Below are 23127 nucleotides of genomic sequence, written 5' to 3' on the forward strand. Positions count from 1 at the left end.
TTCGAAATCCTAACTGCACTAATTAGGACGGTTAAGACGCTGGCCCGCTGCGATTGAGGCGCCTGACCGTTAATGAGCTCTCGTATTCGAATCTAAGGCCCGTATTTGCCAAGCAACTTAAGTCATAAATTGCAAATCCTAGCCAAACCTAGAACATAACAAACCGAAATTATGGTTAGCACATTGTGTTGCAGTAAAGAATCGGTGTGCAAATTTTGATCTTCCTAGAGGAAAGCGTTTAATTTACAGCTGCGTTTGAATTTTTGCCTTAAATCTTAAAATGTTTGCTGGGCCCTAGTGTCTGTGTTTCGTCAACAGCTTTAAGTCAGTATGTTTTAGTATCTGGCGAAGGTAAATATTGCAGGTCATCCTCCTATTTGTCCTCAGTCTTAACTTCCACGCCCTCTTAGGAGTAATATGAGCTTCAAACACGATGGCCCGGCTATAATTCTGATATCAAGATTCCCCTATCTCATTTAAACATTTTTTTTTTCAATTTAGTGAACAGGTGTTAAATCGATATAGTAATTAAAGCACTGTCTTACTATTGTTGTGCGTTTTGTTTTGCCAGGAAGATCCGAGCCTGTGAGTTAAAATGTCCAGTCCAGGTCAGGTAAGTTATCATGGTTCACTCAGCTACAGCTGTGGTTCACACAGCTACAGGTGTGGTTCAGTCCGCTACAGGTGTGGTTGATTTAGCTACAGGAGTGGCTAACTCAGCCATAGGTGTGGGTCACTCACCTACAGGTGTGGTTTACTCACCGTTCACTCACTTTGATGGTGATTCATTCACCTGCAGGTGTTGCTTACCCACCTCTGTGATTCGCTCACCTACACGTGTCGTTCACTCACCTGTGTGATAAACTAACCTACAAGTGTGGTTCATTAATCTACATGTGTGGTTCAAGCGCCTAGGGCTGTGGTTCACTCACCTGTGTTGTTCACTCTCCTGGTGAATTCACCCACATGTGTGCATTCGCTCCGAGAGGTCTGTACTGCTGAATTTAGGTCACACAGTAGCCTATGTAGCCTAGGTATCTGGTGTGAGTTTGATATGATGTCCGGTGCACGATATGTGTCCTCTCCTGTACTCGTTGGGTATCTAAGATGAGTTTGGTATAGTCTCCGGTTCACGATGTGTGTTTTCTCTTATACTTGTTGGGTATCTAAGCTTAATTTGGTATAGTGTCCGGTGCACGATGTGTGTCCTCTCCTATACTTGTTGGGTATCTAAGTTGAGTTTGGTATGGTGTCCGGCTCACGATGTGTGTCTTCTCCTATACTTCTTGGGTATCTAAGTTGAGTTTGGTATGGTGTCCGGCTCACGATGTGTGTCTTCTCCTATACTTGTTGGGTATCTAAGTTGAGTTTGGTATGGTGTCCGGTTCACGATATGTGTCCTCTCCTACATTTGTTGGATATTCGCCTGAATTACTTAGACCAGGTTGAAGAAGCCAAGGTGTTTAGCCTGTTGTATAGTGCGTAGGGGTTATGGTGCCCTGTACAAATGCGACATAGCGCCGTCCTGGCGAATACAGAATTTATTAAAAGTATTATTGGTTGATAATTTAAGGTCCAATATGTCCAAAACCTGAATAAAAATAGGAAGCCTAGGACCCTTGCAGAAATAATGTAATGTTTTAATTCGCAATATTTAGAAGTACAAGCCGTCCCGGCGAATACTGAATTTATTACAAGTATTATTGTTCAATAATTTAAGGTCCAAGATGTCTAAAACTGCTTTAGGTGAAAAACCAGTCTCAGCATTAACAATACTGAAAACGTGGCATAACTTTTGTTTATGTGGTTTGGCGGCCATTTTGAATTTTATTGAAAACCTCTCCTTCTCTAAAACCGCTGATCCTATCAGGCTGAAATGTGTTGTTACACAGTGAGTAGGTCTATTTGAATGGAAGTTAGGAAGTGAAAAGAAAGCCAGTGAAAGTCACCAAAATCCTTTTTGTTTGCTGACTACAGGAAAAAGTGTATGGTTATCGTTTGTAGACATTTTAGCTTAATGTTGCGATATCATTAACTCGGTGGGGGGGGGGGATCCCTGGCCGTTTAGTTAGGGGCTAGAGCAGAACATTGGATTATTAGTCTGTAAGTTCCTCTCCGGTCGTGAATGGTCGTGGGTTTCTCCCACAAGTTCTGCCAGGTTTCCTCCTACTGTAATACTGATCTCTGTCGTATAAGTGAAATATTCTTTGAGTACAACGTAAAGCACCAATCAGTCGCGATGAGTACAAGTTCAACTCATGCTAGCTTCCTCTCCAATTGCGGATGGTCGTGGGTTCCCCCAAAAGTTCTGCTAGGTTTCCTTCTACCATAATACTTATCTCCATCGTATAAATGAAATATTCTTGAGTACAGCGTAAAGCACCAATCAAATAAATAAATAAATAGATATCTCATATCTGTATTTTTTATACATTGCATATTTCCACACTTAGAGTTGGTCATTAAGTTAAGCTCATGACCTTCGGAGGACACCGTTCTTTGTCAGAACTACCTATACGCGAAGAATGGCATCAGTACGAAAAGTAACACCATCATTTAATAGCTAGTTATTAGAGTAGCTAGACATTTGCGTAACGCAAATTGGACAAATGAGAGCGGTTTTAACTATTATTCATTTCTGAGCCAAACTCTTGACCTTTGTACTCAGAAACTTGTTCGAAATTAGTCAAGCGTTTGTCTTTTTTTCTTTTCGTTTTTTTCTTTTTTTCTGGAAGGTAGAGGGTGGGGTGGGGGCGATTTGACGGTGGTGTTCGCGGCATGATGTTGACTGTTAAAGCCAGCGGGTTTAAACGTCTAAATGCCAGGCAGCTTTTTCTCAACAATCTGAATGTGGGGGAGTTTCCCTCATTCTGCTGAACAGCCCTTAACCTTTTCCAAGAGAGTTTAAAGCTGACATGTCTCACCCATACACCCACGCCTTCCGAGTCGCTGGTGCACTTTGAAAATACGACCACAGTCCCTCGGCGTCTTAGCCGGAGAAAATCTATAAATCTGATTCCTTTTTCTTTTGGTAGCTTTTGCATGTTCCGCGAGCTATAGGAAAACTAGAGGAACTGGTTCATTCGGTCGTCCTTTTTCTCGCTTTGATTATTCTTTGGCAGACATCATTCTGCGGCAGTGTGTCTGAACTAGTTTTCGCTTTACACTACAAGGACATGACGATACAGATCAATATTTCATAGTTGCCATCTCCAGGGAATGTGAATTAAAGTCTTCATACAAGTAGGGGAATCCTACAATCAAGGCTTGATGTGACGGCTGTTTAAAAACGCCCACCAGTCCTGTTTATGCTGTATTATAAGCAGTCCTTAACTGACCCAGTGGATAAAAACGACGGCGTTCTCATCCGCATCACGTGGTCTGACGTAAATGAGGTCAGGCATGTCGATTTCAGCGATCAGCCATTTATCTCCAGAATATTAGACATTCCTTGGGTTTCTTGATTGATCGAAAAGTTCAGCTATATATCGTTGGTTCTGTCTTTATATCCGTGACCTTGTGTCTTCCCTCACAGAGCATCAATTCGCAGAAACCGAAAATAATCCCTCTGCTCTCCCCTTGAAACCTCCACACCACCACCCCCACCACCACTGTCTACACGCAGACAAAACCTTTCCTAGGTCCTTCCGATAAACACTGATGACGTCCAGCGTTTATGCTGCTAGTCACACAAGGTGGAGGTTCAATCCCGGCCTTGGAAAGGGAATTTGTGGATTCTCCATCTCTAAGTGACAACAAATGGTCGCTTGTGCTGCCTATCTTTTTTTCCACTTTTACAACTAACCACCAGCGTAAAAGACAAGAATTTAGCTGTTATTTGGGCCATGAAAGGGTCCTGACGAGTTATGATATCTGTAGAGAAGTGTGAAAAGAGATCATCGCGATAATCCTAATTCATCAGAACCGTAATCTTTATCAAAAAAAAGATCTCCTATATTCAATAGAATGTCTGTTTTCTGAGTGATGCTAAAATTTTCTATTATTGGTACAGATTATTCTGCCATGGTGTCAGACTGTTCTATTACTTCAACACGAAGATTGTATTAGTCTAACAAGTTTTTATGTTGAATATGTATGTATTTATGTATGTATGTATGTATGTATGTATGTATGTATGTATGTATGTATGTTTGTATGTATGTTTGTATGTAAAGCAAATAACAATTTTTCAGTAATATGACCACGAGGAGTTATTATAGCGTATGTAGGGCATATATATACTGTGTCTTCTTGTGACAGGGCGAATCCATAAGCAAAAGTACTGCTGCCACTGAAGTATCATGTCGAAGACACCAGACATGACATTGAGACAACAGACTGTAATAAACTTAACAGATTATTTATAGAGTGAATTGTTAACCACATGCATGCATAGGGATACGCAGAAGAAGACACGCGAACAGAATTGTTCGTATACGACCGCTATTGCGTCGGTCCACACGAAACATAGTGTGTTTCAGGCGACATACTTTACAGCAGCCACAAGTAATATCGAATATGTTCTGAAAACTGAAATTGAAAACTGAACATCCAGTGCACAGCAGAGAAAGCGAGTATTGATGGATTTTCCCTTATGTAGCGTGTGCCAGGTTGACTGTGCGCTGTAGAATGAGGACAGTGTGCCAAGGCCAGTTGGCAGTAACTGAATAGGCCAATGTAATATTGACCTCAAGAGGCATGACGGCCAGGGCAAATCTTTTATTATCCACTACTAATTTGAAACGACACCAAAGCTTACCCGCTCATACTTGTTAGATAACTGTTCATGATTCAGATTTGTTCGTTTTATAATGTATGAAAATTAGCCTTTTGACATCAAACTATAGTTCGCTCCGTTGGCCTAATGGTTAGAGGCGTCCGACTCGAAGTTGGGACACCTCGGTTCAAACCTGGTCCTGGTCACACCAAAGTCTCGTACATTTGTACCAGTAACCTGTACCTACCATCCATCATATTACTTGTCTCGTGCATTTGAACGACCATACTACATTACCTTCCGCAATATTACTTGTATCCGCCATTGTACCACCAACTACACTTACCTTCGGCACTATTAATTTTCTCCTGCATTTTTACGGACATACTAGTGCACTTGTGCGAACAAACCACACTACCTCACGGACTATTACTTGTCTCGTGCATTTGTACGAACAAACTACACTTACCCTGTGAAACATTGGCATTTTGTTTTGAGGTCGTTAGTTATCTCTGAGGTGTGAGTAGTTGGAGCGGATCAGTTAAGTCTTTTCATCTTCCTACCTAAACAGGCCCACTGTTTTACTGACTATACCTAAATATACATGATCCCCGAAGATTACTCTTACATATTGAGGCAAGGAAGGATAGTCTATAATTATAATCAGCCGAAGATGAAATGGAAAAAAATGCTTTTCACGACCTCGACTTCTGTGCATAACAGGCCTCATAAAGGCTGTGTTCAAATTATTTATTTATTTATTTGATTGGTGTTTTATGCCGTACTCAAGAATTTTTCCCATATACGAGGGCGGCCACCACATTATGGTAGGAGGAAACCAGGCAGAGCCAGAGAGAAATTCACGACCATTCATCTTCAAAACATACTGTCTTAAAGTTTGACTGACGGGAAATAGTCACGAAATCAGTCTCGATGTCGCAATTTCGTGACATGATATCGGCTGCTGTGACATGACAGATATAGCGGCTGTCTTGTTCTGGATTCAATTCCGAATTATTTATTTATTTTTGCTTGTTTTTTTTTTACGCCGTAAAGAATATTTCATTTATACGACGGCTGTTAGCATTATTGTGGGTGGAAACGGCCATCCGTAGGGTTGCTGACAGACCTTCCCAGTTACGGCCGGAGAGGAAGCCAGCATGAGCTGGACTTGAACTCACAGCGACCGCATCACAACTCCTGGGTCATTACGCTGCGCTAGCGCCTAACCAACTGAGCCACGGAGGCCCCACAATCCCGAATTAAGTCGTATCCAAAATACTTAGGCAGTCTTCGTGCCAAGTAGGGAATAGGCCAAGTACTGGCTGGCCCCGGGTGTCAGTATTTTGTATTACGGCGTCGTGTTTGGTTTCTTTGGCATGATGTTCCAGTGAGGCAATACTATAAGTATGTCGGGCATTGGGTCCTGGCCTGCTCATTGGCTCAGGAGCCTCTCACCAATGCGGTCGCTGTTAATTCCAGTCCAGCTCTTGTTGGCTCTTTCTGCGGTCGTACATGGGAAGGCTGCTGCAGACATTCCCACCTACGAAAGCAGATGAAGCCATCAGGAGCGGAATGGTCGTGGGTTTCTCCCCGGTTTTCTCGCATCATAATTCATCTGGCCGCGGCCGTATAAATGAAATATTCTTGTGTGCGGCGTAAAACACCAATCAAATAAATCATGTCACTGAAATAAAGTTGAAAGCAATGATAAACCGTAGTCAATCAAACAAACCGATTTAAGGTAAAAATTGTTGAATAAAGCCGCGAACCTAAATCAAAAATATGCTATGCGTTAATACATTCTGGTGTTTTTTGTTATCAACTTCGCCTGAGGACCGGCGTATCTCGCCTATGCTGCAGTTTTACATAGCAGTCGCAATGTGGGCATAAACTCAAGAGAATATATAGTGAAAAGACACCTCAATTCCCTAAATAATCACGGCCAAAACCTCAGTCATATGACTTTGAACCGAAAACCTTAATTCGGGCCCAAAACTTAATTGTCTAAGACTTTAGACCTAAAACGTTAGTCACCTAAATGTTCGAGCCCAAAACTACAATTGTGTAAGTGTTCGGGCCCATGACCTCAATCACCAAAGCATTCAGAGCCAAAACCTCATTCGCTTATGTGTAAGGACCCAAAACAGCAGTCGCCTAAGTGTCTACACGGAAAACCTTTATTCGGACCCAAAAAACTTCGTCTACGTCCTTGAAACCAAACCTCAAAACACCAGTTATCTATGTGTTCGAACTGAAAACATTAATTTGCACCCAAAATATTTATTTCTAAGTTTACGGATCTAATACCTCAGTCCCCTAAATGTTTTAGCCCAAAACTTAAATCGTCTAAGCTCCCTAACCCAAAATCTCAATCCTTAAAGTTTAAACCCAAAACCACAGTTGCCTAAATGTTCGAACAGAAAACATTAATTCGGGTCCAATTAAATATTTGTCTCCGTCTACAGACCCAAAACCCCGATCGGCGAAGTCTTCGGGCCGAAAATCCCAGTCATACAAGTGATCAGACACAAACCTGATTCGCCAAAATATTCTGACCTAATACCTCAGTTACAAACGTGTTTGGATCCAACACCTCCATCGCCAAAGTCTTCGGGCATAAAATCTCAATAGCTCATTTGCCTCCATCCTCAGACACTAACCACCAGATGCCTAAAGTTAATGTTCGGTCACAAAACACCCAATCGGCTAAGTGTTCGGATGCAAAGCTCCGTTCGGCTTGATCTTCGGATCCAAAACCCCAATCGCCCTGTAGTACCCGGTTATAATACCCTAACCGCCCACTTAGCATATGCCCGTCCAAAACTTTTGAGTTCTGTTTAGACCTCATTTTATCAGCTGTTTTGTGTCCCTCGCTCACGCGAAACTGTACTGTAAAACACTTCAATATGGGGGCCAATGGTAGAAAATAATTTTTCCAACACTTTCTTTGCTTTATTGGTAGTATATAAAGAAATCTAAAACGCTGGAAGACATTCCCGCCTATGAACGGAGACATTACCCGATACAATGTATCTATTTGTAATTCCGCGATTCCGAGTGGAAAATACCTAGAAACTGTTCCGTTTTACGTTCCAATTTACATTAGTTAAATACTTCGAGCTTGATTTGTGGAAAACAGACAAACCGACCAGAGGCCCTTTAGGAACTAAAGGCAATGGGCCCTGCATTTAAATATAAATGGCACCATAATGCCGGCCGACGTCGCATAAGTGAAACAGTCTTCAATATATACGGCGTAAAACACCAATGTGACCGTAAGCGGGAAGGTCTTTCAGTAGCCTGCGAATGGTCGTGGGTTTCCCCCGGGCTCCGTCCGGTTTCCTCCCGCCATAATGCTGGCCGCCGTCGTAAAAGTGAAATATTCTTGAGTACGTCGTAAAACACCCATCAAATAAATAAATAAATATATAAATAAATAAATAAATAAATAAATAAATAAATAAAACACCAATCTAAAAAAATAAATACAAAGGGTATAATTATTCCTGGATGAACCATTTCCCACAGACAACACCATGGCAAATGTATGCTGATATAAAACACATTTCTATTCTGACCCCTGCTGTTTGTTTTCTCCAGCAGGACCCCCCGCCAGGCTCGGAGAGCGGTGTAAAACCTTACATCACCTTCATTATCATAGTGGCCGGTGTCATCGGAGGCCTAGTTATCGTGGTCTCAGTCATCCTCATCTGTAAATACTGCGTCAAAAGAAAACGGGTTCTAAGGCGGTGAGTCATTTTTGTTTTCATGGTTCTTTTTTTTCTGAATTAAAACGTTAAAACCATAAGGCTGTAGATTAATGCTAAAGTAAAAGTCTATGCTTCAACGTTTTATGACTCAAATTATTTATTGGATCTGGGATTAACGCCGCATTCTGGATTGTTTGTTTTTTTTTACTCGTCGGTCAGAATTATGGACGAAAAAACATGAGAAATTGATACTGTGTACAAATCGTTGTAACAGGGTATAATGACTTATATACTTTCTTTTTTACATAAAAAAAAAATGTGCACCAGGGCTATGTGTGATGTGACCATGTCGGTAGTTGGTCTTTTCAAACATATATTTTTTCTCGTTTGATCCTTTCTACATTTGTTCTCCACATACATATAGTAAAGGCTGGGATTAACCCGGGACCCGGGGACAGAACGTCCACACGTGTAGGCCGATGTTAAACCACCAGGCACTTAAACAAGAAAATTGCTTTGGGGCAAATTTCGAACTGTTTCTCCTCAGCCCTGGCTTCTCTGTTTCTTCAAATTCTTTAATCCAGTGGCATATTGCTGCTCGCACTTAATCTATTGTCAACAGACATGTTTGCCGTGAGCCATGCACAAACTTGGAATATCACCCGAGAATATATCGTTGGGGTAATTAAAAGCCTTGCCGGCAAGTAGGCCGTGGTTCCTGGGATAAACTGGCTTAGGGATGGTGGATTCAGGTCAAGGACGTGTAGTACAGAAGCCAATGAGCTGTCATTCCATAAAGACTAGATACACTTGTCAACACAAAGGACAGTTTCCGAGAAGCGTATGTGAGAGAGGCATATGGGGTAGGATTAAGTGCGGTGGACACAGACAATCGAATATAAATCCTTTAGTCCACATGAAATGCACTTTTTATCCTGAAACGCATAATGACAGAAGCGCCAAAGCAAAGAGGAATGGAGTGTTTGATTGGCGAGTCTACACAGGAAGTTGTAGCGCAGCGTGGCTCTATAGCTCGCCACATTCACGGCAAAGCCCTTGCTGACCGAAGCTTACTAGGGCGACGTGACGCCTGGGGCATGTGGAGCTGGCCCAAGAGGCATTCAACTCTAATCGCATTGGTGGATTCGCCGCTCACGTGATCAACTTATACCTTCTTTAGTTAGAGAACTCTGGACGCGTCTTTTCCAAGAATTATAGCCTCGTGTTAGTTTACTCACTCCTCTGAGAAGGTTGATGGGTTCAGTTCTCAGTTCAGATTTCAGCGGCTCCATGAGACCTATATAGCTTACAGTTTTGACCAGCAGGGTAACATATGATTGGTTTGTGGACGTATACATAAGAAATAACTATGAGGCTAAAGAACAGCTCTACAAACCATGCGTTCAGATACTTCAGTTCTTAAAATAAATTACAAACATTCCTTGCAACAAAGTTTGTAGATTGTCATAAGGGTGGCTGGAAGTGGACACCAGAGCCGATCAAATTATCAACAGTGGACAAGCCATTTCCTGTTTCTTCTACCCACAAGCCTGACGGCGGTTATATAACTGTAAAACTTCTTGAATAAGGCATTAACTAATCCATAATTCAGTCAACTGAGACCTAATTGTCATGCGGAACGTCTTTTGTTGAAATCAGATTGATATTTGTTTAACACCGATCAACAATATCCTTAACAATATTCATGAGGACAACTTAACCAATGCGTTAAACTTTTCGCTGATGTTCTTAAAACTAGCACCATGAGTCAGATGTGAAATTAAAAAGAAAAATGTAATATTTAAATGTGGCGGGAAGATTTACCAAAAGGCTCTAGACGTCTTTATCCTATACCAGCCGTTTCATGGTTCCGAGAAAAGCCCAAATGTTTCATCTGGAGAACTGAGGAAATCGAGAATACTGAACAAACCTTCACCTGGACTTGGCCAATCTAACGCGCCCGCATTAAGGGCTATGTCATATATACTTCCTGCTTTTAGTCGCTTCACACTTGAAGTTCCAAGAAAACTGGAGGCGACCTACAGATTGATTAATCAGGAATGGGAACAGCGAGATACAAACCAGGCCAGGCTTCTTATGAACATCAGAGGGACAGGAATCCCGTGAAAGATCTGCAGGGGAGGACGACCGGCTAGAAATGAGAGTTGATCTGTTTACATTTCACTCGAAGTCTCCAAAGCTTAGCAGTTCCACAGTAATAGCTATCGATTCTTAGCCTTTGCCTTCTAGTAGAGCAAATAAAAGGATCCTGTCAGTTCACCCACCGCCTACATTGCCATGTACTCAGTGTGAATCAACAAAGACAACTGGAAAATCGGTAACCCACTTGGCAACGGTTTGGGCTGATCTACTTCTGGCGGCGTGCACATACAATATGACATCCTATAGAATTCTACAGATCTTCTTAAAAGAGGATCCTATACCTTGGAGTTTAGTTCTGTTGAAGAGGGTATCGTCAGTAAGGACCGCCTATAAATTTGAATGTATATAGAAACTGATCCCCTTCGACATATTAGTATGTGGGAGAAACGCATAGTACTGTGTACTAATTGCATTGCCCTAGTGATAGAACATTAAGGAAGGGCAGCTCCAAGCCAATGGCAGGCTAGGTTAGACAGTACAAATATGTAGGCGTATATTGCAATAGGAGTTTAAATGTCCACATGGGTAATTTGTATAAAACGGTAGGAGCTATTCTTCAACCTATCAATTCATGTGCTCATATCGGATGTCAGTAGGTAGGTGTGTCTTGAACTGATGCTTAAGGGACTCCCGCCTATATTCATTTGTATTTATCAAAATCATCCCGTGAAAGTTATGGGCATGGTCATCATCCGGTAACATGGAAAATTTATTCCAGTGTTTAGATTCATCATCCCGAGGGTGATGTCGATGGTGAGAATTGTACAGAACCATGGAAGGGACAAGCGAAAAAAAATTTCACCCCCAAAAAGACAATTTAATACATGATTACAATGAAGGAGACAAAAAGTTTCTTGTTGCAGGCGAAGATACAAAAAAAAAAAGAATTTTTTTTACAGATCATTGTTACAGTAAAGAAGAAATAAAATTTTATTTTTGAAGGTGCAAAAACGAACATTTTTACTGGTAATTGTTACAGTTAGGAGAACAAAATTTACTTTTTAAAGCCTAAAAAGGCGTTAAAAGACCTTGTCGTTGTAGGAGACAAGGTGGTTTAATAGTAGATCGGCGCAGCATGTTAGTATACGGTTTACAACTACTTCACTAAAACAGGATCGACATTTTATATTGGAGCTTCTTCCGACATATTGTGGGAATTCTAATGATTTATACCCGGGCGTATTGTGCTAGTGGATTACTACTACACAGTACGTATACTGACAAAGTATATGAATGACTGATGATGACTTTACGCCACTTCGGCAGTATTTCAACCATATCGCAATGATTGGCTTGGTGTGATACGTTTTGCTGTACTATATAGCGTGACACATTTCCTAAAGACTGCTGTCAAAGTCTTTTGCTTCAGATTTATATATATAATATATGGCCCACTATCCTCCTTTTAGTTCTGGCCTCAAAGACCTTTGTAAGTAGTTCTGCATGTGGTGAAGGTCAGTAGTTAGACGGCTCGAAATGCCACTCCGCCAGCCAGCACACGTGACCTATTGGCATCTACATGTGATTTCAAGTTTTCCTCCAATCCATGTTAAATAATCTATGAGGCAGTGAATTATTTGGCACAAGTAAGTCGCGCTGAAGGCATCCTTGTATGTTTTCTTACGGCCTGGCCGATTGCCATTTAGAAGAACGGTGAAGTACTCGCCCCAAATCCCCCCTCCCCTCAGCGGCTCCTCCCACGCTTCCTTTTCCCTGCAGTTCACACTGGCTTCAGCACCGCTCCAATTCCCACACAACTTCCGCCACACGATCGCCAGCAAACTGTCCTATCGGGTTGCTATGGTGACATGAATGGGGTGATTATGGCTTCTTCTTGGACGGGCTTACCAGGTCATCTCGGTCGAACGGAGTGGTAATAAAGCCCTACCTCTGACACAGCCATTAGCTAACGCTTACGAATTGCCCTAAGGTATAAATGTCGTACCCAGGGGAAAATCCTCAGCGTATGGTGTGGATATTTCGTCCATAGAACAGGTGGAAAAACGAGGAAACATGAAATCAAAAGAGGGGCTGAAAACATAGCTACCCGTACAAAGTTTGTTACTTGAATTCCTAGTGTCTTGAAACTTCAGTTATCGGAGTCTTGAAATGTCTTATACCTACGCGGTTGAAATATTGTCCTCTTAGATTTTCCTTCGCCAAGCCAGGAACATTCAAACCGTGAACTTGTATCGCTACCCCTTTTGAATTCTGGCAATATGGTAAGCATTCATATTGCATACATGTGGGTGGAAATGAAGGTGGGTAATATATATCTTCGCTGATGACTCAGACGCAATATCCACCTTTCGTGTCAAGCATAAGCTATTTGAAATACATGTGCCAAGCAAACCAAACAGAATATAAATCCAGTGTTTCGTATTGCGCATTTATTTATTTATTTATTTATTTGGCGTTTAATGTCGCATGAGGTCAGGTTTGTACGTGAAGAAAATCGTGCAAAGAGGCAAACGGCCGCTACTCTCCGGATACCTGACAAACCTTCAGACTGAAACCTCACTGGTAAGGGCAAGCACTCACTCACTCACTCGCTGGTAAGGGTTAGGGAAAGCCTGGCAGAGAGAAACGTCCCCTACTCTCCGGGTACTAGACAAACCCCTTGACTGAAACCTCATAGGTAAGGGTTAGAGAAAAGTCTGGCGCAGAAAAAAAATCGTCGGCTACTCTCCAGATATCTGAGAAACCTTCTGACTGAAACCTCATTGGTAAGGGTTAGAGAAGTCTGGCAGAGAGAAAAACGGTCGCTACTCTCCAGATACGTGACAAACCTTCTGAGTGAAACCTCATTGCTTAGGGTAAGAGAAAGTCTGGCAGAGAGAAAAACGTCCGCTACTCTCCGGGTACCTGACAAACTCCCTGACTGAAACCTCACTGGTAAGGGTTAGGGAAAGTCTGGCAGAGAGAAAACCGGCCGGTACTTGACAAATCTACGCAGTGGAATGTCACCGGTAAGGGCTATAGAGAGTTTGACAAATGCGTTTATCAGACCCACTCCTTGCTGGTGCTGTATGCTAAAAACACCCCAAGGAACAGAGTTCTTTCCAAGGAAACCACGTGAAACCATGTCTTTAGCTGAAAACCACGGCTGAGACAGATGTCAACTTGTTAAAACCTTAGGCGTCAAGGATGATTGTGGAAACGGTTTCCTTGTATATAGTGGAAATCGTGACCACATGTGGAAAGCCTGTTAACAAGTGGAAACCCCTTTACATGGCGTGAGTCCAGTTTACACACGGTTTGACGGGTACAGAAGTTAGCCCACAAAGTGCATATTGTAAATAAAATATCACTTGAAATGTTCATTGTGAACTACGTAGCCTTTTGCTCCAGGAATTTCTAAGAGAACTGTTAACTGTGTACGTTATATATGTTCTGTAGCTGTAAAAAGATGAGATCGGATCTAAATTGTTTAAGACAATAGTTATGAGTGGGCCTGTACTTTCTGCGCAGTAGATTTTGCTTTGAGTGTACATCTGCGCCACATTATATGTGAGGCCATAAACTTCTAAGGCGCGAGTTTCTGCGTAGTGATCTATATTCTGTGTTTGACGGGTTGTAAACGGCGTTGCTGGTGTTGATAGGCACCAGTTCGCGTTAATTAGCGGGAAAGCAATTCTTCAACTTTCGCAATTATATCCGATATATGCCTTTGCTAAAAATTATATAATTTATACAGCTACACTAACAATTCGTTTCTGCGCGCTAAGAATTGTTGAGGAGATCCCCTCGTGGCCGCTTGGCTATGGGAAATCCTTTTGAAAGAAACAAGGAACTAAATTTAATTTTAAATGTACACAAAGGCAAAAATGAACATAGTATGTAATTACGTAAATTTGCCACCGTATTCAAACATTCACGTATACTCGGCTCCTTTATGTACTGAAAACCCACGTACCTGAACACGTGCAGCAATTTCTTGTAGCTATGAAAACTACACGTGACACTTCAGCATAAAAAAAGCATCATCGGCCGTGCGATGTCGTGGAAGTGTCGTAAATTATAAATGAATCCCTCCAAGAAGATGACAAAAATGGACGGCGGACGAAGCTGGTAAACAAGCCTGATTCATACCGAGAAGCAAGGAAAGAACGCACGAGCAAAAATACACGCCTCTGAAGACGTACTTCTTCGACAACGATTATTAATTTACACAGATGGGTGCTTGGAAAAATTGTTCCAAAGTGCGTTTCGTATCAGACTGACATTTGATTTAAAAATAGCGAGACAGTTTTGCAATGGTGGTACGAATTCGGTGTTCTCGGGGCAGGCCAACGCAGCCCAGAACGTCCGTGGCTGCACAGCGACCAGCGTGTTTACAGGCACAAGCCTTTCCTAACTCGAGCTCGTCAATAATTTAGTAGGCCTCATGATCGTTCTTCCGTTTGTAGAAGTGATTTGCCCGCCCGTTCATCAAGCCTGCCTGATGGCCAGCTCTTGTCTTCACTAGTGACATATTTGCCTGAATTTCTAACGGAGAACAACCCATCATATGACCATACTATTAACAGTCTCACCTTTGAGAAGGGTTTGGTTGTTTTTTTCTTTTTTGTTTGTTTTTTTGTTTGTTACAACCACTCACATGTTTTAAAAAATGTATGAATTTCATTTAATTTTAAACTATTTATTATATACGTAAGCATTAACGTAAGATTCGGATTGGTAAGAGTATAGTTGGAAGGAAGATTTTTAGGGACACAGATACATAGAGGCTTCTGTCCAGAAAATCCTTTATTAAGAGATGAGATAGCCCTTGTCCCCACTCGACCCCTTCACCCACCCCCTACAAAGTTAGTATCTGTAGAGAATGTCATGTGTGCAAATTGCTTGGTCCGTCTGGTGACTTAATGGGCCTCAACATGACAGTTTCACTGGAAGAACCCTTACACTCACGTCAATCCGAAGACGGTTTAAGGAATACTCTGCCATACAACACGGTATATATCCGGTCTCAGAGCACAACCTGTTAAATCCTGTCAGTGCTTGTAAAACAGGTGAATAGTAACATTATTTATACATATGACTGACGATCTGGGGATAGTTATTTCTATGAGAAAGGTAATTAAACATTCACTATAGTACGTATTTGGGTCTGAGTGTAGACGCATTAACGCTTTAGAATTACGTGAATCTTTTTTGTTTAACCAAAAGAAATATTTAAAGAAAAGACAACAACAGATTAAATGGATGTGCAGATCGACAAAGTATATCCAACATAAAGGTTTAAAAACGTACCTTTATATTTTTGTGACCTGGCATAACCCAGCTATGGCGGTACGAAGTAAGCTAAAACCAATTTTAAACAGTCGGGCGCGAGTTATTTCTGTAACTCATGAACAAAGCTGTTTCCGCTGACGTCAAGCTAACTCTGTTTTGCTTGTTAGCCATATCTACGCAGGGTACGAGTGACGTGACAGCGTCTTTCCGGTTCTCTAACACGAGGTATATCCCGGTATGGTCTCGCGAGGGTTCTGCATTAAAAACTTATTTATAACGAGTCAGAAAACATCGGCTGTGACTGTTTCGATCTGTTTCCACTCCACTTCGGATTGGACTCATGTATTCATTACATTAATTGTTGTATTTTTTTTTAATGTAAGTTTCCTTGTTTTGGATTGCAGACGTCACGTTGTGGAAAGAGAGCGGCCATTAGACAAACGCTTCAAGCCTCTGTTACGATACGACAGTCTGGAGTCCGGAGCTGCGGAGAGGACGAGTGTGTCCTTAGATTTCACCGCTACCACACCCCAGGGAGCTCAAACATAGTACGTCACCTCGACTCCCCCCTCCCCTTCCATCCCGCCGCGCTTCCTACTATTATTTACTGTGGGGTAAACAAACAGACAAACAAAAGTCTGTGCTGTATATTAGCCTATATTTTCTTGTTTTCATGTGACTGTTTATTACATGTAATGGCAACGCCGCAATTATGGGTGATTCTAGGCCAGTGACGTCTGATGAATTGCGGTTCACATCACCTAATTCTGCTTGAGACATGTTGCTATTAAGGAGCTCGCAACTAGCTGCTGTTTAAGTACTTACATTAACAGTTAGAATAAACCGTTGACTGACAAAAGGTCGGACTCTACCGGCTATACGTGTGGCCATTTGCCAGCTATAACACTGTCGTCGCTGCTATAGTTTTACTCTCTATTTTGTTGTGTTCTATATTATATGTATTTTGCTGTGAATGTCATGTCCGAAATATTAGGGCCAGATTTCACGTTACTTCAAAGAATTTCAACAAATTAGTAGTTAGCAAGTATTAAATTAAATTTCTCGAAAAGTCAAACATTGCTGAAGTATATATGGCCAAGACTGGAAACGGTTTATATACTGCCCGAGTCTATATCTTGACAAGTTATTCACCTTTGGTCAATCTCACTTCGTACATGTACATATCTGTGGTATCATCATCAGTAACCACAACCTGGAGTAATTTTTATCGTCTTTGCAAGAAGAAAACAAAAAAGAAACACAAATAAATAAGGCGGGTAGGTGCAAAAGCACTCCTTTGGAGCTTTGTCGAAATTTTGTGGGAGAATGTGGGAGTCAATCTGTTCAAAGTCTAGATAGAACAGAAAATTAAAATTTTTAAATAACCCCTGCTCTACATTGATTGGTGTTATCGTGGTACATTCAAAAAGTCTTTTCGTCGTCATATGACTGAAAAATTGTTGAGTACGACGTTAAACCCCAAGCACTCGCACTCAAAAAGTCTTCATACCGTTTATTCGTTTAGTGATTTGTTACAACGTATAGCTAAATTATTTATACCTTACGAACTAAGATGTCCACGCAAAGCCTATGATACAATTAAGACGCACATCATAGAGAGACAAAGCAGAGCAGCGACGACAGTGTGATATCTTAATTTCGTATAAACATACTTTAGCATCAGTCATTAAGACCCGGTGATAATGTGACTCAAGGCCAGCTTATATATTCTCAACGAAACTTGATTTTCAACGTCATATCAACTACCATCAACTCCATTTCTCCTCTTTCTGTATCTTATAGTGGTCTTATTTTCTTTAGAAAGGTGTGGCTTTAAACTACGCGCCATTCTTACAAGAGTTCAATCCCGACCTTGGGTAAAAAATTTGTGGACCCCTTCTCCATGTGGACCCTTTCTCCCTGAGTTCGTAGGGCCTTGGTAACAAGCAGAGGTCAACAACGCTTGTGGGGTGTTTGGCACAGTATTTTATTGAAGACCTCTGGTCTTCCATCGATATGGTGTCTGTATATTGATACGTGACAAGTGTAACGTTTGTCAGTAACTTTTCAAAAGGTCGGTGGTTTATCCCATGCTATCCGGTGTCCTCTACTCATAAAACTGCTATCGTGCAAGGAAAAACTTTTTGAGTATGGCGCTAAACCATAACGTATGAATGGATGAGTACAATTCGTGTCTAAAATCTCACCGGGTTGAAATAGTGAAGAAATAACCACAAATTGACTAGTGTTAATCCTTGGCATTATTACATTATTGTGATCTTCCCTGTTGTAGCGATTACGACGATGAAAACGGTGAAGACAAAGAAGCACTGCTTGATTACTGCTCCGCTCACTCACACCCTGTCGGTAAGAAACAATCTAAAAAAAAAAATGCCTCAATATTATGAATCCAAATCAATTGTGTTTGTACATATTACTGCACCTGGACTGAGACTGAACCAGAAGAACACATAGAAAAACTGGCTGAACAAATCGCACAAAAACTATTACACACGTGTCACACGTGGGAATGTTCGTTAGTAACTAGCCGAAGGTTGATGAAGCGTCATCGTGCAAGGGAATATTTCGGGAAATGGTCTTAAACAACATCAGTTATCGATCAATCTATCAGTCAGTTCAGTCTACTGTAAGTGCCCTCGCTATCCAAAGTAGCTTCTATCAGAAGCTCCGTACGCCTTGATCGATGAGGTCGCAGGCTCGAATCCAGCCACCGCTGACTACAAGTCACATAGGACAGGTGTTAGTTCCCCCAGGCTTTGCCCGGTTTCGTCCATCTATAAGCTCTACATCAGAGATGTAAGCGAAAACGTCAAGCGACGTTAAGCCCGTATCACTTAAGTAAATAAATGAATATGTAAATGAATTAAACCGATCTAACAACGATGAATAATGCAGAAGGAGTATATTCAGTGTGATGACTGATCGATCCTGTAACCATTACTCAGTAAAAAATAAAACAGAGATAGAGAAGCTGCTGACCGATTACAACAGTAATGTTTAAATTCGTTTTAAAATGGAATTTTCTTGAAATTTTTATGTTCAGAATTACCTGAGGAGGGTATTGAAATAGGTTCACGTGACGACTCATCAGGTTTAAGATCGCCTCCGGGTGCGGTCGGTGGATCCACCAACAGCAGAAGGCGAGTATCATTCAAACTTGACTACGAGGCGGAGTCATACCCAGCTGGATATATGCGGAAGGCCAGGAGGTTCGCAGCAAGGCTTAGTACTGCACGTCGTGGAATTCTCAATCGTGCTGCATCTTTTCGGCATAAATCTTTTTGTCTCCGTCAAGTTTGATGGGAAAACTTTCTGTGGCCCTTCAAATGTCCCCCTGAGTGAAATCTCTCCATTTCTCTTTGTGACTATTCTCTGCCATCTTTGGTGTTTGAATCAAGTGGCTACTGTTGTGTCGTCTTGGGAAGAATGTCGCTGAAGTCTGACGTGCAGCAATCCTGTTTGCTGTGGCATGAGCATAAATAACTCCGTGTCTTCCATGGTCTTGGTCAGTCCGTATCAAAGTCTTGCTGGTGTGGGGATAAAATGGGCGGATTTCTGTACTTTTAGTTCTTTGTGAAAAAAGATTGCTTGTTATGAAACTAAAATTTTAGGTGTGTGAAAATACATAATTAACACAAGGGCGGGTATAAAAACGTTTGATCACACGTGTGTACTTTCTGAGAACCAAAAGTTGTCATCGTCAGCTGTATTTAACAAATGTCAATAGAACACAACATGTATCAATGGAACACAAAAAAGTATCAAGGAAACACAACAAGTACCTTGGCAACACAAAAAAATATCAAGGTAACAGAACAAGTATCAAAGTAACACAACAAACTGTCAATGTGACACAAAAAATTATCACTGTGACACAAAAATTATCATTGTGACACATCAAGTACCAATGTAACATAACATGTATCAGTGTATCACAGTTAAGTATCATTGAATACAAAAAGTATCAGTGACACAAGTGTCATTGTAACATAGCAGATGTAAGTGCATCACAGCAAGTATCAATGTAGGAACACTGAGTTTCGAGGCCATGTTTTACCACGCTGTAATTTACCATGAAACTAACTTGCTGACATTGATGCTATTCCAGGTATACATCTGGTGAATATGACTATATGAGGCGTGGCCAGAAAAGCCGTGCTGAGAAGTTCCCTAGGCAGCATTCACTAGGCGCTCCCCGGGCACAAGACAGCGCCCCAATCTCCTCGTCACGGTCCCCACGTGCGTCCGACCCAGAGTTCTGCGTAGAGCTAAGGAGACGGTTAGAGGAAGAGCAAGAAAGGATCAGGCTAGAGGAGGAAGGACACCTGAGTTTGTACGACGTGGATCAAGAGTCGGACGATGACAGCGAACTCCAGGAACACAGCGAACCCACGGCGGAGGCTGTGGCGGAAGGCCTTCCCTCTCCCATATCCCTCCGCATGATTGACGAATCGCCCTCTCCAACCACCAGACCGAAGACAACACAGGTATCCGTTGAGGTTCATCATCATCCGAAACCCGCTTTGGGAGAAGAGAAGTGTGACGGGGCGTACAGTCAGTTCTGTGCCGGAAGTGACACGGCGGAGGCTGCCTTCGATGACCGGACAAGTCAGCGTTCCGATCCCACCGCGTCTCGGTCTCATCTCCCGCCCCGCGAGCTCCGGATACGGCCTGTTGACATGCGTGTTCACTCGCACAGCATGGAAATCGTCAGCCCTGAGAAGCATCGGTACCACCGCAAAACACGACGTATCAAGAGCTACGATGACGTAGCCGACTACGACGTTCTGAGGATCACAGAATTCACTAAAGGGCCTTTCTACAATGTGGACTACGACGCTATGTCGGACGGAAGTGTTGGTTCGTTGTCTATAAGCAAAGTTCGGTATTACGATACTGGTAGCATGGAGCAATTAGACGAGGACAATTTACAATATTTTGGAGAGTTCGACGGTGCTACGGGTGGAGCTGTGGAAGAGAGCGACGATACCGAAACCTTAAATGGCACGCGCAAGTACAAGGAATTGTGGGAACTACGTGCTACTCTCGAAGACGAATGCAGTGACCCAGTCGGCGTGCAAGAAGGTTCGTCTCTAGAGATGACCCCGGACAAAGACAATCTAGCCTCTGGAACGACATCGTTTGAGTCTAACACCGACCCTGCGCCTTATTTGGAGGACTGTGAACTGGGCAGCTGCAAACGCCGTGGAAGCAAAGCTAACGGAGAGTCTCAAAACGGATGCAGCAATCTGCTTCATCCAAACTACGAAAACCGACGGCAGTCGTACAAAAACATCCTGACGAAAAGGTTGCAGAAACTGGATGCTCCACCAGCCAGCACAAGTGCCGAGAATAGCTTCGACAGCATGGAGACGATGGACACAGACGGCGAGGTGTCGGACACGAGTAGGCACGAGGTGACAACCACATCATTTGAGTCCACAACGGACAACACCACCGACAGTAATAACGAGAATCAAAACAACAGACTGAAGCAGATGAGGGGCGATAGTGGCTACAAATCATTGGAGACCCAGTCTACTCTGAAGGGATCGGAAAGGAAGAGAGGCTCTGTTTCGCTGGACTACGCTGACACAATAGATCAGGACCTTTTCCCTTTTGACCTCGCCAAATTAAAGGAAGTGTCACCACCAGCTCCATCTCCGTTCGACTTTGATCGGGTCAAGTACAGGAGGCGCAGTTCCCAGACTTGTCACTTCGAGAGGAGAGGCGCAAAGACGGCCTCAAAGAAGAGGCGGGAGTACAGCCGCGAGCGTCAAGCAGTGCAGGTGTACGAGAGCATCATGGAGCCAGAGACGGACTCGACGGTGGACCAACCATCCGGGGACAGCTTCGAGGACACAAATGCACCAAGTAAAGTCTCCGTGTTTTCCAGGTTTTTCAGATCTCAGTCTAAATCACATCGAGCTCCGAGGTATGTCCAGAGAGACTACAGCGTAGATCAGAAAACTAGTGAGTTGTTTAACGAATTCATGAGGATCGATCCCATTTACGAAACTAGGCGCTCTCCTCGGCTCCACCCAAGGCCAAAGTTACAACGGAAGAATACGGAGCCAGCTTACTTAGAGAGTCGCCGACCAGATCGGTTGGCTCCGGACATGCGCAGTACCAGCTTGGGAAGCGACAGCAGCGCCAGTTCTCTGCGACGTTTATCGCCTCAAGACAGTATCGAAGAAGAGGAATACGACTACGAAGACGTCTCCAATGTGGTGTGGCCAGGAAGCTCGCGACCGTCACCTTTGACCTCGCAGCCGACGATCCACGAAATTCCTATAATAAAGCTCCCTGAAGAGGACACTGCCGACTGCTAATAACCTATCGACTGGGGGATCTCCTCAAAACTGACTGAACACGAAACCGCGGATAAACGGTCACAATGGTGACGTGGTATTTGTGACATCATTGAGTTGTATTTAACTCCACCTGTGATTCATTCAAGGGAAATGACCCATAACAAAAACTATATATTTGGGGTCATAGCAACATACAAATATGCCTCTACATAACACGGGTATTCTATCTTAATGTGTATATGGAGAGTGATGACAATTCCAGAAATGTGTGACGTTTCATCTTAATATCATTCGAAAATCGGGTATGTTCAATTTATACAATTCTTTCCAAGTTAATATATTTATATTCAGAGTGGCTTTTATTTATACGATGTCAATGCTACATGTACATGTATCTCCGCTATTGCATACGTGCTGTGTTGATAAGGCTTGGTGTACTAATCCTCTGAGTTATACATGTAGGTATATAGATTTCTTGTAATTGCAGATCGTAGCCTTGTCTTTGCATACACATTGAAGGAACACGTATGAGGATAAGAGTTCCTGAATATCTCAAAGTATCCGAGGCGATGGAAAATAACATAGGACGCAAGGGTGCTTTAGATGACATGTCTTGTAGCAGAAAACCTATTTGAACATATTTTGTATATAGTCTGGTTATTGTTTACATGGTGCAGTTTTCTAATTTTCTACTGTTTGTTGCTAATTGTGCCAAAATGAATATATATGTATGAATATAAAATGGGGTATAATTGTTATAGACCTCCCGGGTCATTTCGGATGTCATTTTGCTGCAAGTCTTTCCCGTCTGATGTCTGCTTTTCAGTGGCCAATTTAGTGAGCGGTTCGAAATTTCTGTGAATGCTGATACCGTAACATTAATAGGTGTGGTCATTTCTGGATCAAATCGACCAGCGGTTCACGAATTCTGGACATGGCGCCTTGAGCTGCTAGAGGCTCTTTT

The 23127-nt window shown here is 42.4% G+C and overlaps 1 protein-coding gene across 1 annotated transcript; it reads left to right on the forward strand.

The window, feature by feature from the left end:
• Positions 1-595: 595 nt before the first annotated feature.
• On the forward strand, positions 596-22181 carry LOC135470657 (uncharacterized). Its single transcript, XM_064749691.1, has 6 exons — positions 596-613; positions 8321-8469; positions 16233-16376; positions 18122-18195; positions 18893-19058; positions 19958-22181. Exons 1-6 carry the CDS (start codon positions 596-598, stop codon positions 22179-22181), a joined length of 2775 nt encoding a protein of 924 aa, XP_064605761.1.
• The last annotated feature ends 946 nt before the right edge of the window (positions 22182-23127 follow it).

Source organism: Liolophura sinensis, chromosome 7 (genome assembly GCF_032854445.1).
Source record: "Liolophura sinensis isolate JHLJ2023 chromosome 7, CUHK_Ljap_v2, whole genome shotgun sequence".
NCBI lineage: Eukaryota > Metazoa > Mollusca > Polyplacophora > Chitonida > Chitonidae > Liolophura > Liolophura sinensis.